The 17,339-nt window shown below is 37.2% G+C and overlaps 2 protein-coding genes across 2 annotated transcripts in view; one reads left to right on the top strand and one right to left on the bottom strand.

The window, feature by feature from the left end:
• The window catches only part of LOC141427557 (uncharacterized), a 115,992-nt gene extending 105,525 nt beyond the window's left edge, over positions 1-10,467 (top strand). Inside the window, exons 10-14 of the mRNA XM_074087113.1 lie at positions 2,874-3,057; positions 5,251-5,384; positions 5,926-6,055; positions 7,271-7,361; positions 7,855-10,467. Coding sequence (XP_073943214.1) covers positions 2,874-3,057; positions 5,251-5,384; positions 5,926-6,055; positions 7,271-7,361; positions 7,855-7,981 — 666 coding nt within the window. The 3' untranslated portion in view covers positions 7,982-10,467. The remainder of the gene's footprint in view (positions 1-2,873; positions 3,058-5,250; positions 5,385-5,925; positions 6,056-7,270; positions 7,362-7,854) is intronic.
• A 1,343-nt stretch (positions 10,468-11,810) lies between these two features.
• On the bottom strand, positions 11,811-15,841 carry PCID2 (PCI domain-containing protein 2). The gene is made up of 3 exons (XM_074087117.1): positions 15,400-15,841; positions 13,622-13,790; positions 11,811-13,191 (listed from the first exon to the last, which is right to left on the bottom strand). The coding sequence occupies exons 1-3, from the start codon at positions 15,613-15,615 to the stop codon at positions 12,383-12,385; spliced, it is 1,194 nt and encodes a 397-aa protein (XP_073943218.1). The 5' UTR covers positions 15,616-15,841; the 3' UTR covers positions 11,811-12,382.
• Between the last annotated feature and the right edge of the window lie 1,498 nt (positions 15,842-17,339).

Below are 17,339 nucleotides of genomic sequence, written 5' to 3'. Positions count from 1 at the left end.
ACGGACGCATCTCTTCCTGTGGGTATCGTAAAGGGTTATTAAGGAACTTGATGTAAGTGTGGTCAGCAGCGGTCCCTATTGCCAATTACGAACCCAGCGACTCCAGCAACGCGGTGTGGACTCGAGGGACTACCGACTACTACTTACACTATTTTCCCAAGAAAGACACCATGAAGGTTCACTACTGATTCTTCAAGCGTTTACCACTCTGTCAAGAGTGTAGCGACTTAAAAGAGAAAACTGTGTTAGTAGTTAGTGCGTGAATGAGGGCTATCGTTTTTGTCTTTCTAGATGGCGGCACTGTTGCGTGAGATTTTTAAGTGTGGCTTTCCAAGTCTGTTATTACGGGCGTGAAAACAAAGTTTAGATTAAAATCATATTTAATACATCTTAAAACCGTACCATAAACATATCGAGCAACCACAATGTTGCGTAGTCCCATTTAGTTCAGAAAAAAAGGGAGGACAAAAGTTTCCGAAAGACAAAACTGTGTCAAACACAGACATTCCATATTTATTGCCATAATTAATTTCAGGTAATGCAAAATATTCACAAAATTATTCTAATTATAAATAAACCCTTACTTTTGTCCTCGGTATTGAGGGTACTGGGTATCGAGGAACATTTGGAAATAATTCCGATCCACATTGGCGATCCCTTACTTTAAATAGCGAACCTGCTGTGTTAAATACTTGTGATGTAGTTATTATCATTTAATAACATTGTAAATCTGTTTAAAAAATATATAGGTACCTCGTTGAGTTTCTTGCCGGATTCTTCTCAACAGAGATTTTTCCGAACCGGCGGTAGATTTTTTTGCCATTCATAAGTGCTTGTCATAGCCTAAATTGAATAAAGATATTTTAACTTTGACTTTGACTCGTGAAGCACAAAAGGTAAAATGCGCCCCGTACGTGGAACTAATAAACATAAAATTTCATGGTGCCGTCGTATACTGCCTTGGTTTACTTATACGTATACGTTTCAATCAACATTGCCAATAGGTACCTAGCAACGGATTTGCAAACAATGACGAGCAGTTATGTCTACGAGTATATGGCAGGGATTCATATTAATATTACAGACTCAACAAGTAAATAAAGTTACTTCTTGAGCATAGAATAATATGTCGTAAACGTGAATTGCCTAAATTAATGCTTGAAACCCCTTTCGCAGCGTGCTTCTTTTGTGTTCATCTAGGTATACCTATCTACAACGAGTTATTTTTATTTTCCGTTAACGTTAACGGAACATTCAACAGATGAAATAATACTTGAGAGGTTTAGGTAATTAGCTAAAATGTAAACAAACTTCAGGGTGAATATTCGGACCGTCATTATTCTCAACATCTTTCTAACGGAATTTAAATTTAACTGGTGTCAATTTAATGTCGAGCCAAACACTGCTATGTATACTGCTCTAATATTATGTATTGTGTCCGATGTGGATGTTTGTTTTACTTATTGTATCCATTTCTTAAGAAATCTGATAAAAAAGTGTTCAACGCCCGAATATTCATCCTTCAGCACATTCAAGGATTTTAAACATTGTAAGTACTTATTTATCATTATAAAACAAACTAGACTAAGGGGCTGTTTCACCACCCATTGATTAGTCTTAACTGGCGGTTAAATGTGATGCCCTCTATTTGTTTTGTTCGAATAGACGGAGACGGCATCACATTTATCGTCAGTTAAAGACTAATCAATGGGTGGTGAAACAGCTCCTAAATGTATTTTCAATACAGAAATGTAAATGTTTAGATAGTTTAATGGGGGAATTTCAATATTTAAGACACCAATTGACGTTGTTGCGTATAAATTCAGTTATTACCTAAACCTTTCGAGTATAGTTCTCAAAGACACTATAGTGGCCTATTCTTACTGTTTAACCTGTCCTCTCCCAGAGGCACAAATTTGCGCCCAAATTCCTTTGATCCTGTTATCCTGGGAGATGACAGATTAAAAGCTGATCAAGAATTAAGATAAGTAATTAAACTCAGTAAACAGTGTGAAGGTTAATGAATTTGTGACGTTTTTAAAGTCCGAAATAAAGTGTTTTTAGACACATTTTTTAATTAATATTTCGGGTTATTTAGCGACATCATTGAGGCCATCACTTTAGCTGTTGAAAATGATGTTCTGTTCGTGAACTTTAAGGAACTGCGTTCCTAGCGTATTATATCCTTAGTGGCAACCAATAGGTACTGTTATTAGGGTTATCACTTTGTCACATCGGTCTCATTTCGCAATATGACCCCAATAGGGGACACAAAGGAAGTTTAATCTCCGTTTATGACTCTGTAAAGATAAAAATAGAGTGAATGTGGTTAACGGACTAACTCGTAACATTTTACTGGTTGTTAAGCTGCATTCTTACTTAGCGGGATTACTGATTGCTGTTTAGGGGTTAATTAAGTTATATTAGGTAGTTGTTATTGTTTGTTGTTATAGTGGGTAATAGAATATTACGGTAGCGGAGGGAGACTTTATGTTTATTAAGTTTGAATAGTCAGTCAAGTTACTTTAATTCCCCTCTTCTCTTTATAGGGCAGGTGTCGTAATTTAAGTTCTGTTTATTTGAATTTAGTTTACCTTAAGTTTCTGCCCAACTTTAAAAGTCACTTACCATATTAACCCAAATGGTATGATCTACCAATCTCAAACAGAGTCAATCATGGATTCAATTGAAGCCTAAGCTTATTAATTTTTCTAGGCGCTCTTCTAACTTTCTTGAGGTAGAAAACTTCTTTTAGTTTAAGCTAAATTGCTGGCTAGCTGACTCTTTCCATCGATGGGACGCAATAATGGACTGGGTAGTGATATAAGAGGTTTAAAACTTGCAACCAAGACAGATTTGCTTTCTCTTCCCAGGACTACCAATACCGGCCGATGGCTCTCCAGTCTTTCCCGTTTGGCAACAGCCCTGACATCATCCGCTCCATCGCCAGTAAGAATTGGGAACTAAGCAACAATCTGTCACCAATGACTTTGGCTGGGGAACTGCGCCCCGACGCTGTCAAGAGGTTCGACCCGATGCTGCAGACTAATATTATTGGTAAGTGTAGGTAATCAACAAGTTCCTAACAACAGAAACCTTAACCTGTCCTCTCCCAGAGGCACAAATTTGTGCCCAAATTCCTTTGATCCTGTTATCCTGGGAGATGACAGATTAATAGCAACCTGTCACTCATTGGTGGCAGGCCAGGTCAGACAAGCTCAAATAACTTATCGAATCAGACCTTACTTTGCGGAGGTCCATATCAATGAACTAAAACAATTACTTTGCTCACTCGTGGATGAGCAAAGTAATTGTTTTTGTTCACTCATTAGCTTGGCCAGAAAAATGCACCTCCATGTCGTCAAGAGTTCCGGCCCGCTATTAAAAGTTGAATGCTATGAAGCTATTATTCTTTAACGAAATCAACTTTTATGGCCTGCCACTAAAGTAACTGAGTTGAATTGCGCGAAACGGGAAGTGGACCGTGAAAGATACATTAATACAATCTTTTACGATATAACTTAGAGTTAGACGTTTGCATTTTATTTCTGAGAGCTTTCATTTTCGAGTTGGTCAGCAAAATGACGTTTTGTAATTGTGTTTTGCTATTCATTTAGGATGGAAAGGAAGACCAATGAGGAAGTTTTCAGGATGGCTAAAGAAATTTGTATTAAAGACTTTATTGTGTTGTAGTTAGTAGGTACATAATAATAACCCTAAAGTGTGATATCTGCATCATTAGAGCTTTTGACGAAGCCTAGTTAGTACTGATATTGATTTGATTGATTATATAGTAAGTTAGTACGTGTTATACTTAATTACTTAAATGTTTTAAATAATCGTTTATGCTAAAATAGGTCTCGAATGATGTTAAGTTGGCCAGTTACTTGTTATAAGTACTTTTACATAGACATAATGCTTAGTCACAAACACATCGTCACTAATTAAATGTTTAACTTTAAAAACTTAACAGTAGCTGACATTTTTAATTAAAGAACCTAAGCTTTCCTTGTACTTAGATGTGTGATTAAAGATCTTCGTTTACCTTGACAATTTACTTTAATTAAGAGTCACGCATCAATTAATTTTAAATTGTCAAGTCGAGACGCAATATTCAGGGACATGAACGAGATTATACAGACTCCATGCCTTGAATACAAATCTCCATCGAGCGGAGCGTTTCTATTTTCTTTCCACCCTCATTTTGAAAGTCGTGATGTGAATATTAAAATGTCAGGCCTATTTTTAACCCCCGGCGTAAAAAAGAGGGGTGTTATAAGTTCGACCGTTTTGTGTGTCTGTCTGTCTGTGGCACCGTAGCTCTTTAACGGGTGGACCGATTGGAATGCGATTTTTTTTTATTTGAAAGCAGGTTTTTTAGCGATGGTTCTTAGACATGTTTTAATTGTTTTATCAAAATCGGTTCAGCCAACTTCAATATATACCTACCTCCATTTAGTCCATGTTCATTTATGTTCAGTCAAAACCATTATAGCGATTCAAGTTAACGAGATATCGGATGTAACTAGTTACCTAGAAAAAAGCCACACACACACACAAATATCACACCTGTATTCCCAAATGGGGTAGGCAGAGCACACCGCGTTACCGCTTCGGAGCCACTTTTAGCAATTTTAGGCTAAAGTTAAACAATCGGTACAATAGTGACAGGTTGCTAGCCTGTCGCCTACGGTACCTATAATACCTTAACCTATATCTTTTGTCGCCTCTTACGACATCCACGGAAAAAATGCAGAGGTGTAATTCTAACATGACACCACACGGGGATACATCAAAGATAAAGATCATACTTATATTTTGATTTTAATTAATAAGCATCTTTCCATCTTTTATATGTGCTGTTATTGAAAATAAAGCTACAGTGTCAACAAAAATATAAAGCCTCACTCAACTTTGAAGATTTTGAGTACCACTTTGGCGAATATTCGGTGATTTAGCCGAACATTCGGTAAATCTGCCGAATATCGAATATAAAACGAATATTCGGCCCATCCCTATTGAAAATCAGAAAATCTCCGTTTGCGTCATATGCGGTTAAACAAAAATAACCGGCCAAGGGCATGTCGGGCCACGCGCAGTAGGGTTCCGCACTTTATGCGGCAAGTATTCAATGTTAAGGTCAAATAAATATTACTCGTTATTCTTTGGGGCACTTAGTTACTTGCCTCTAACAAAAATAATCGAAGATCTCCGCTAGGTATTCTACATTCATGGTCTCTCATTTTCCAGGAACATCCGACTACGACCGAGACGGGCCCATTATTACCGAGGAAGAATACGAAGAGATGATGGACAAACTGAAAGCGGCCGACACTCTCTACACAGAGTACACGCTTGAAGAAATCATCTATCAGCTGGCTAAGGTAGAGCTAGAGTTACAATTAGAGTGAGAGAGAGAGAAACATTTATTTACACATATTCGATACACATAAAAATCCCTCTGTCACCAAGATCCCTATAGTAAAATGTACCATCAGCCAAATAAGTGGTCTATTGATTTTTAAACAAGTTCCTATCAACTGAATATGTCGCTGAAGTCAAACTTTCAAGTTGACAGGTTATACGTCTATTGGCATTATTGTTTTGTGACATGCGAACGATTATCAACTTTAAGGTGGTAGACCACGTATTTAGCTGATGGTTCCTACCCCTACCTTACGGTATGAACTGTGAACCTCCATATTCCACACCACATTCATCCCACTCTTGGCCACAGGCGTCCCTCAGAACAAATTGAGCTGGGCTATAGTTCCCACGTAATCAATCACAAATGAACTTCACACACACCATGAAATATCTTCGCGCATGTGGATTTCCTCAGGATACTATGCTTCACTAAATTAATTATGGCTTGAGTAACAATTTGAAAAAAATATATTATATATTTCGTTATTATGTAAACAGATGATGTTCTCCCAATCTCTGTCCCGGGACCCGGCGTCGGCGCGGGCGGCCACGCAGCGTTTCATGGCGTTTTTGGAGCGCGAAGCCGAGAGGGGGCAGCTGTCACGGACCATCGAGAAGAAAGTGCTTGGTGAGTAGGGATTCTTGAAATTTTGTACAGTCGAGTGTCGAAGCATTAGTCAAAAATATGTACCACACTCTTATTCCGACGTAGGTAATAAAGCCGTGGTAACACGTATTGAGTGGTTCGATTAGAAGATAATAGTTACCTAACGTACACATTTTTGCACTTGACTGTATATCAGAGGCCCTTGGCACAACATGCTGCATGCTTTCGGTAAGCCTGATTTTCGGGCGAGAATTGAGTAGCTATCGGTTATAGTTTGGTAATGGAGTAGGGACTAGGTGGCCCCAATGCATCGCGTTGCCCTGGGCACGTGCCCAGTGTGCCCAGTGGGGAAGAGGGGCCTGCATGCCACTCTACTACACTGATAAACTTGAGCATTCACTTGTAACAGAACATCGAGCGTTCGCCGTTATTTTTCTCGAACTGAACAACTGACAGAAATAGAGCCAAGCATAGAGGCAAACGTTGCAACAAAAATTTACATGATCATTTTAGGGAACGTTCCAGTGAATGCTCTTCAAAATTTTTCATCATCATCATCAGCCTATGTTCGTCCACTGCTGGACATAGGCCTCTCCCATGGCACGCCACTGAGCACGATCCTCGGCCACTCTCATCCAGCCGCCCTGCAAAGATCATCGCTCCACCGAGTCTGAGGACGTCCCACGCTACGTTTGCCGATCCGTGGTCTCCACTCAAGAACTCGTCCACCCCAACGGTTATTCCGCCGTGCTTCCGCGTGCTAATGCGGTGGGCTATGTCGATAACTTTGGCTCTCTGTCGGATCACTTCGTTACGAATTCGATCTTTCAGAGAAACTCCGAGCATAGCCCTTTCACACCTTGCACGTTGAGCAACTTTAAATTTGAGGACCAGCCCTACCGTGAGCGTCCATGTTTCGGCACCGTATGTCATGATGGGTAGGACGCACTGATTGAAGACTTTCGTTTTTAGACTCTGTGGAATTGGCGATGTGAAGACTCGACGCAGTTTCCCATACGCTGCCCATCCCAACTGTATTCTTCAAAAATTTTATTGGTCATGAATTCATGATGATGTCAGACGGATGCTCGGCAAAAAGCTTCAAGCAAATTTACCGTCGATTCGCTTGAATTCACACTAAAATGCCTGTTTATTGTGTGAAATAAATTATAAGTAGATCTGAGGAGTTAACCTAATAGGTTCTTGTACTTATATCTACCGTATTTGTGGTTTCAGACGTAATGATTGCCGCTTTGACGGACACTATCGGAGATCACCCGGAACTGATGCAGGCAAGAGACAACCTCGGAATCAACCCCGCCAACCGGTAGGCACCTACACGATGCTCTTTTATTAGTTTTCACTGCTGTAGAGATATAGCTAGCTGATAAATAATATATCTAGTGTAGTTCAACCCCACATTGGGCGCCATTATGTAATACTTAATTTAACAAATTTGCTTCTCCACTAAATTAAGGGGTGTTTTATGAAATCATGTTAATTTGTCCTTTAAAAGGTACATTTTTATAAGTTATTGAATCAGGCGTTACTTTGCGGAGGTCCTTGTCAATGAAATAAACAATTACTTTGCTCACCTGCGACCTTACGCCACCTATGTCTAGTTTATGCAACAAGTGTGATCATGAAGTTCCTCTACTTCCAAACTGTAAGAACACACAAACATCATACAAACCCAACCATCACCACCACCACCACACTACGCTGACCGTTTCGAGCTCAATCAGAGTTCATCTTCATTGCAAACCTGATGCTGATGAATCTGATCACGATTTTTAAAATCACTTACCTTCATTTCACAGACTAATGCGACAATTCCTCGAAGTAAGTGCATCCGAACCGAGCATGTCTCGCGCCATCCTCGCCGCCTACAAGGATGAACTCCTGAAAGGCCCTCTCCACAAGCCGGCCTTTCCCGAACGAAACTAAATTACCTAATGACCCGGGCAACTGAAACTGCATTTTGATTATTTTGTGGCCCAGGACCGTCTCATAGGCTGAATTATATTTAGTAAAAATCCTGAATGTTACATTTTGATTAAACTTGTAAAAATCCTAAGGTGATGAAGTATGAAGTTTCTGTTTTAATTTTAATAGGTAAGATGTTTAAATGGATTTTAAAAATTAACAAAGTTTAAGTAGAAAGTTCCTTATAAGTTGAAAGTTTGATTTTTACTTGAAAACATTTGAAATACCTGTTGTTCGATAGCTAACGCTCAAAGTAATTATTGGTTAAGTATGCGTACATGCTTATAATGGTCCCTAAACATGAATTATATGAGTTTTGATATAATAATGTTTACCTACATGGCTAAGATGAACCAAATTAATATTACCTAAAGTAAGTTCAAACCGCTTGCCATTGATGTAAATATCACTTAAACCAGTACAACATAATTATCCTTATCATACATAACATGTATGCAATATATTCAGTATTTTAAATGAATTTAGGTTAAAAAATGCTAAATATGAAAGAAAGAGAAAGAGTTCAGCTAAAGATCTTATATCCTATCCTATATTTAAATATTACCATCAAAATTGTTAATGATTACGAAGCGCGTATTAACTGTTTAAATACATTTTTGTATGAAAAATAGTAAATAAATAGTATTATCTTATTTAGAGATGTAGCTTTCAATGTTTTGTAGTAATCTTTGTTTAGCTTTACTTTACTAATAAATCAACCTAGTTAAGGTTAGTTATAAATAAGAATATAATTGTTTAAGATAATGACACATTACGATATATAATTAGCTAGTCAAATATTATTAATATTTTTCTACAGTATAAATTTTCCGGAGGTGTGCAATTATTTTGATTTACCTAGTACACAAAATATATAGGTATACAAGAGCTGAAAGTCTAAGATGGTCTTCCCAAGTAAATGAAGTCAAGCAAAAGGCTTCGATGCCTTAAGACTTTAAACTATTTTCTTACAAAATCTTAAAGATTTTAAATGGATGTTCCTGTAAAATTCGCTTCAACTATCAAATTAGTTTTAGATTATACAGCGGTTTTTACAGTTTTGAAATATTGTAGACGGATTGGCTACTTACAGGGCAGATACAATAAGATAGTTAGGGGCTGTTTCACCGAAGGTGTTAACTGACGGTTAAATGTGATGCCGTCTCCGTCTATTCAAAGACAACAAATAGAGACGGCATCACATTCAACCGTCATTTAACACTAATCAATGGATGGTGAAACAGCCCCTTAATATTATAAAAAGAGCAGATATCAAAAGGGGGTGCGCATTTTTTCACATAACTTTTTAAGTCCTATTATCGGAAGCCCGAAAATATTTCTTATAACATTTTACATCATAGGTAATGATCACTCTTCATAAAAATATTTAATACTAGGTAACGATCGAACTCATAATCATCAAACATGGTCCAGCAGTGGTGTAGCGGTATAGCACGCGGTACGGAATACCCAGGTGTTCGATTCCCAGTGCTGGTCTTATTTTTCTGGTTTTTCTGTGCATCTATATTTTCAGTTTGTATTTTCAATTTAGGTTTTACGGGATGACCGTTAAAGTAAAAATTTGGAATTGAAATAAAAAATACAAAAAGATTCCAAAAAAACAATCTTGATTATTATGAACATAAATCGATTGTAAAATAAAAAATAGGAATAAGAATTTTATGTGAGCCAATATGGACCCATCGAAAGGATCTACTATAAAAAAATTAGCAAATTTCATTCATTGGCACATTGGCAGCTTACATTATTTTTTTGTCGAAATTTCGATCTTTTTCCATTGATAAAACAAAAAGAAAACCCCGGTCTGGTAGGTGATTTTTTAAGCTGGCCGAAAACGTCCTACATAATTACAGAAGTTGTCAGAGCCAGGGCCGGATTTAGGGGTATTTTTTCGCCTTAGGAGCCTTCACTTCGTAGCTCTAAGGCCTCCAGACCTCTAAATCTGGCCGTGATCAGAGTAGAAATACGCGACTTGCAATTATAAAAACTAAGCAACGTTCAAGCCAGCAATAAAAAAAATAGCACGCCCGGAGGCATATCATGTAAAGAATGAACATATCCCTAGATTGAATTTACTACGATAGCTAATCATCTCAATATAGTTAACTAATCATATACATAAGATGATTGTAATCAACAAATAATTGCACACCAGAACTATCTTTTCCTTTTAGCTAACACTATAAAGACACAAAATAACAGCTACCTATGTACTTTATAAAGGACATAATTTGTAAAAATAGATTAGAACAGTGTCTTTCTATTAGTACCTACATACCTATCACAAATATTTACTTAAAAGTAAGACTTGAAATATATTATTCAGCATTGTTGGAAATGATGCTATGTTAGTGATCGGCAAAATTTATTATATTTATATTATTCTTTGAAATATATTGTGGATTTAATAAAAAAGTTTAAACGTCCATTGCTGTTTCAGTTCACCCTGAATTTCACATTATTAGTAGTTTAGTCAAAAGATCTAAGATCAAAGTCTGTGAGTTTAGTCAAGTGCAAGCAAAAAAAACGATATTCGTCAGAATCATATACCTTTATTTTTTTTTAATAAAAACACCTTTTCTATGAAGTCACGGGTGAGTGATTTGAGAATAACAATAAAAAGCACATTCCACATTTTTTAACAAAAAAATTGTATGATTTGATCTTACATAATGAGAAGTATTTCATATTTAATCATACACGGCTATTTACATTAATATACCATACGTAATACTTAATTTATTTTAAATCGGTTAAGTGGTTTCAGTGTGAAAAGGTAACAGATTGTAACATTTGCGTTTAAAATATTAGTACAGTATGATTACTTGGAGTTAACACTTGACAGATGGGCATGCCTTCAGTCAATTTTCAACTTTGAGGTCATACAAATAAAATAGTTTTTACATAATCTGTAAACGTAGGTAGCGGTATACTAAAAATGGCTTTATTTCTATGACGTCAAAGTGGAAAATTGACTGAAGGCTTTCGGGTGGCGAATGCACTAGTCCCAAAACGCACTATTAGTCAATACACTCTAATTTTGAAAGCCCCTCTTCTCATAAGAAACTAGGCCCAAAACACCATATTTCAAAAAAGGCTCATTCTCGATTTACACGAGAACCATTGAGAACTAGTCCCAAAATACACCTTTCCCAAAATACCCCAAATTGTGTTCACCTGTAGGTGGCGTAATACTTCATTCTCATAATGCATAGTTCTCAAAACACTCTAGTTCCAAAATACCCTAATTTTTTTTCTTTTATTTTCGAATGACTCTTTGAAATTGCTTTCAGCCGTAACGATCTATGATTATCTGACGGTTTTAAATGAATACAAAAACGAGACATTAAATAAATGTTAGATTTTATTATTTCATACACGGTAGTTTTAGTATTTTATTACAGTTTATTCGTGAAAATAATGAATCTCAAGCGGTTTTATCTCTTACGACACCGACTTTCTTTAAGGAGTGAAGTCGTCGTCGTACTTAAGTATGGAAGCGTTTAAACTTAATACTTTTAATATTTCTAGTTTTATTTAAGAAAAAGTTATTAATGTAATTTTACTCAATAGTTAACGATAAATTATTGAAATTTTCTGATATCAGATATATTTATGGAACTATCGCCTGGCTACACTTAACGATTACACCCTGTATATAGCTCAAAATAATATTTCAATAAAAACTGTTTTTGCAAAAATACTCTTGGCGTCAAACGGGTAACGGTTACGGCTGAAAGCAATTTCAAAGAGTCATTCGAAAATAAAAGAAAAAGAATTAGGGTATTTTGGAACTAGTGTTTTGAGAACTATGCATTATGAGAATGAAGTATTACGCCACCTACGGGTGAACACAATTTGGGGTATTTTGGGAAAGGTGTATTTTGGGACTAGTTCTCAATGGTTCTCGTGTAAATCGAGAATGAGCCTTTTTGGAAATATGGTGTTTTGGGCCTAGTTTCTTATGAGAAGTGGGGCTTTCGAATTTAGAGTGTATTGACTAATAGTGCGTTTTGGGACTAGTGCATTTGCCACCGGAAAGACTGAAGGCACGCCCATCTGTCAAGTGTTAACTCGAATTAATCAAACTGTAAAGGGCTGATATCCAATTTAAAACTTTCGTGATTTTTACTCATAATTAAAATACCACAAACGGGACTTATCACGCTAAGCACACAAGTAATATTTACCTCGACGTTACAACCACATTACGGTGGCCGTGGCCATGAGTCACCCATGAGTAGAGTGATAAGTCCCGTTTGTGCTATTTTAATTATGATATCTAAAGTCTCTTTCCGTGACAACAATCACATAATCAAAACAAATTAAGGTAACATTCAATTAGTAAAGACTAGAAAGCGGCGGGAACGCATTCGCCTTACTGACTACTACTTTTTTATGTTGGTACGAAATGTACCCTTTGATTTTTCCATCATATATAAGATTGGCCACTATACACTGGGTTTCGTCAGCATCCACGTCGTCGTGCCCCATCAACTGTAAAGCTGCTTGGAAGCTTGCAATATCAATTTGATGATTACCTTCAGCCAGGTACACTTTCCTGAACAAATTTCTATATGCTGTAATTTTTAACTTCTCCACAATCAAGTAAATACCAGCTCTAATAAAGAATATTTCATGTTCCTCCATTACTCTATCAATGCCTCTTAAATCGCCATTTTTAACTGCCGAAACCAAATCCCAGAACTGCATAAGGTCATACTTTTGTAGAAGATCCCGGGCTGGCATGAAACCAAGAAGCATTTTAACTGGCACTAAATATGTCAGGATCAGTCTTTTGTTTTTACTGCTCTTGTAGTGACATTTTTGAAATGCAAACGTCAGGAATTCATCAGCTGAGCGGTAGTCTGAATCAAACATTGCTTTACGGCCCACAAAATATCTGTATGTGATTTGCTGAGCTAGTGGGAAGTGATCTTTGAATGGAGAAGAGTCTATAGCTCTTATGAGTGGCTTGCACAAATGTAATTTGTTGATACGGAAGTAGACTTTAAGCAGTTGGTTGACAAGATTCAACATGCCTAGTCTCTTTGTGTCAATATCGGAAGATCTGTTGTCGGCTGCACAAACCCTGAAGCATGCCAGTAAGCTGTCTGCAGCCTTTTCCATGATTTTGCCATTACTCTGGACTGAAACAAAAGATTACAATAAATAATGCAAAAGGGTAGTGTCCTGCACAATTCAAATTACTCTGTTAGTTAAATTATGTTATCAGAAAATATTGGACTCAATACATATTTTTTTAAGAGTTCTGTAGTCTACTACCCTTATAGTTTCACCGTCTGTCCGTCCGCGGCTATGCTTAGCACTAGAAAGTTAGTACTAGAAAGCTGTAATTTGGCATGAATATACATATCAGTTACGCCGACAAAGTGGTAATACAGCCAGTTAAAGGTTCACAGATGCCATTCTGTAACTATATGCTAATCTGTAAAAATCTGTACCTGTACCTAAACATAATACCAAAACTTGGTAAAATGTTGTAGTTGACCAATCATTCGCTGATGAAGCAATAGTGAAACGGACAGAAGTCCCAAAATAATGTAAATCAGCACTTACTACTACACCCCTCCGCCTTTTGCGCCACCAATCGCAAGTCTAAGCACACTGTGTACATAAGCGGCAGACTCCAGTTCTCTTCCTTCTGGTTCTGCAGGAGACGCACCACCGATGCCACGCAGGAGCTTTGATAGTTAAATGCTTCCATGTAGTCTTTCATGAATAGAGCCTGTAAGTATAACGTAATTGTTGTGTCGATTTCATGGAACAAGTAAAGTTAGAGGCCTGTGCACAACAGATCAGATAAGATTACACACACATACACACAGACAGACACACACACACACATAGTTGAGCATGTACCTTCTCACTTATATGTATGTTTTTTATGGACAGTAAAGTATTTTTTCTTTCTTTCGTTTTTTATTAATCCATTCAACATAGTGACTTGTGGATTATAGGACTTTTTGTTAGGTCCATTCAGATAGCCACCACAATGTCACCCTTTAATCAAACCTCCAATCGTACTTGCGCAGTTGTGTTTCAGCACAGAGAATAAGAGAGCTACTGAAATTACAGGCACATTAGTTATTCCATCTTAGCCCTCCATTCTATTGTTTTCATGGGTGCACAGTGTTTCCTGTAGAACAAGCGAGGTTGACAAAATTATTTTTCTGTTTTTGGTTTCAGCCGTGGTAGCCTAGTCAAATATAAATATGTCAAATATGGCCTCTCAAGCAGAGGATCGTGGGTTCAAACCCCGACTCACACCTGTGAGTTTTTCGAAATTCATGTGTGAAGTTACATTTGAAATTAACCACAAGCTAAAATGGTGAAGGAAAACATTGTGAGGAAATCTGCACAAACCTGCGAAGCAATTCAATTGTGTGTGTGAAGTTCCCAATCCACACTGGGCCCGCGTGAGAACTACGGCCCAAGCCCTCTCATTTTGAGAGGAGACTTGTGCCCAGCGCAGTGGGACATATTTAGGCTAGGATGATGTTTTTGGAGTGTGTTAGTTTGATTAATGATTATTTTTAAATTTCATGAAATTAGGTATAAAAAGGGGGCATATTTACGAAATAAATGATTTTATATTTACTTAAAAACTCTTTTATTCTGCATAATTATAAAATAATAACAAAATTACACATTTTTCATCCATTCTTCAAATTCCATCTTTGATACTGAAAACAGGTGTAAGTACTGAAAAACTAAAAAAAATATTTGATGTACTATTTAGAGGGGGATGAAAAGTATAAAAATGTAAGTAAGAGAAGTGAGGCTCGACAATATATAAAATCCAGACATGTGGAAAGGGGTGGAAGGTATTTCCGACTCTATCAAAGTGGACAAACCTGGAAAAATGGTTATGTATTTTGACACGTTTTTAAGTTTATTTTTTGCTTTATTGCAATGTATATTACGACTTGAGTAAATTAAAAACATATAGTACATATCCTCACGTACATTATCCATCACTAATACTTTTAATAAAAGAATGTATAATCACAAGAGATGGTGATGAATGTGTCACACAAATGCAACTGATTAACCTGTCCTCTCCCAGAGGCACAAATTTGTGCCCAAATTCCTTTGATCCTGTTATCCTGGGAGATGACAGATTAAATAGTGTGATTGCTCTAACCTCATTATTTGACTTTAACATGTTATGTTATTTATCTTTTTGATAATGACTATTGTCCACCTGCCTTGTTCTACATGAAACACTGTGAGGTGTCATGGTCATGATGTGGTCCGAATCCCAACCCACTTGTTTGGTAATTGGTAATTATTAAAAAGGTAAACAATATCATTATGATCCAGTTATCACTTACTCTGACACATAATAAGTGAGCTATCACAATATCGTCCAATGGAGCCACGCAGTTGCCGTCGACAAGCGTCGCTATGTCGCTGGAGCGGAGACTCCTATTCCCCACATGGTCATCTCGTAGCGAGAACAGGCGTGCTAGGACATCGCCCTGTGCAGTTCTGAAGGCTCGTTCTACGTGCTGAATGTACTGGTTGAGAGTGCCAATTGACATGTTCATTTTTAAATTGAACAATAAAACAAAACTGTGTGTTTTAGGTGCTGAATGACATATTCACTTTGTCATTGCACGGAATCAATTTGTAGAAACAGTGTTTACGGCAAGGTATTGTCTTGTTTTGAAAACAAGGGTTGCAACCAGTCAAAGAAAACGAAAAGTTCGATGCGAAAGGACGACAAACCAACCACGAACGAATCACAAGCAAGCGCAACAGACAAAAACAGACTGTCTGTCTGTCAGTCAAGTGTCAATTCGTTGACAAGAACTTTATTTCGTTTTATTCGAAAATAGTAAAGGAGTTTAAGTCTATACAGTCGCCAGCAAATGCTACTATGCCATTTTCTGCGAATTCTCTTCTCGAGTATGTTTTTCAGAAGAATAAACACAGTTTTCTTTAAAAATGAGCAGCGCACTACTACTATCCTATTTTGAGTGAGAGGACCGGTTCGAGTTTGTATATTTTACGCCGATATCAAGCCCAAGCGTGACATCCTTGTCACTTAACTTTGCCTTGTTCCCGTTTCTCATTTTAGTTCTTAATTTGAAAACATTTCCGAACTATCGATTAATTACTGTAGACAGGTTCTTATGTAGGACGTTAGGATCACTTCCTTCCATATAAGGCTCAGGAACGCTAAAGAAGATAAAGGAATCGGAATAATCATTTTTCAACTTTCCGAAAAATGTTGAAAGATCGTTCTCTTTACTTCTCTCTAATTTCCTAAGTCCCTGCCTAGTAATAGTTTCGTATGTTTGTAGTTATCTACGGATAAAATTCTGTAATTGGTTGGTCAGAAATAATATTAAGACATGGTTTCGCCAATACGGAAAAGTAGTGTAGTAGGCAAAGGTAGTTAGGTTATCATTGTCATGCTTTGTTGTTATATAAAGTATGTTAAGGAATATTTACTTGTTTATTAAAGGTAGTTTATTGAGTTGACTTGACTATTTCGAATTGTGTCAGTTCATTCTAAACATGCGAATAGGCGCCAAATGCACCGCAGCCTATTGGTCAATTTCTGTTGCCTGTGGGCTGTTTATACACAAAAGTAATAATAGTAATAATCGGGTACGCTTGGCATTTAGCTACCTTCTCTCTATTGTCTCTCCTTCCTCTTTGGGGCGTGTATAAAATATCATGCCGGTATTTCCGTGTTGGTATTGTATCCCGACACCAAAAAACGCCCGCAAAAATAATAAAAACGCCGCCAAAAAACGCAACTAAAAAGTAAAAAATAATAATTATGCACTACCTAGCTGTTGCCCGCGACTTCATCTGCGAAGAATTCGTTTATCCCTTTCCCGCGGGGACTATGCTGATTTCCCGCAAAATTAGCCTAAGTTAATTTAGTATAAGTACCTAGTTATATTTTTTTATCTAAGCGTTGTCGGTGTCGGGGGACCGCTAAGGTTAACAGGAAACTAAAGTACATAATATCTTGCATTTTTAAAGTATTAACCTTAGCGGTCCCCCGACACCGACGACGCTTAGATAAAAAAATATTACTAATATAACTTATTTAAATATTACTTAATTTTTTCATAATGGCTACGGAACCCTATTTCGGGCGTGACACGCTCTTGGCCGGTTTTATAATATTCTGATTGGGTGGCACTATTTCCCGGCCGTACATACAAAACCAACATGGAATTTTATGCAGGGCATGATATTTCGTGTACACGCCCATAGAAACTCTTGTCAGTTTGACACCAGCACGGCTACT

Source organism: Choristoneura fumiferana, chromosome 4, assembly GCF_025370935.1.
Source record: "Choristoneura fumiferana chromosome 4, NRCan_CFum_1, whole genome shotgun sequence".
NCBI classification, from domain to species: Eukaryota; Metazoa; Arthropoda; class Insecta; order Lepidoptera; family Tortricidae; genus Choristoneura; species Choristoneura fumiferana.
This window is presented reverse-complemented; position numbering and strand designations above follow the sequence as displayed.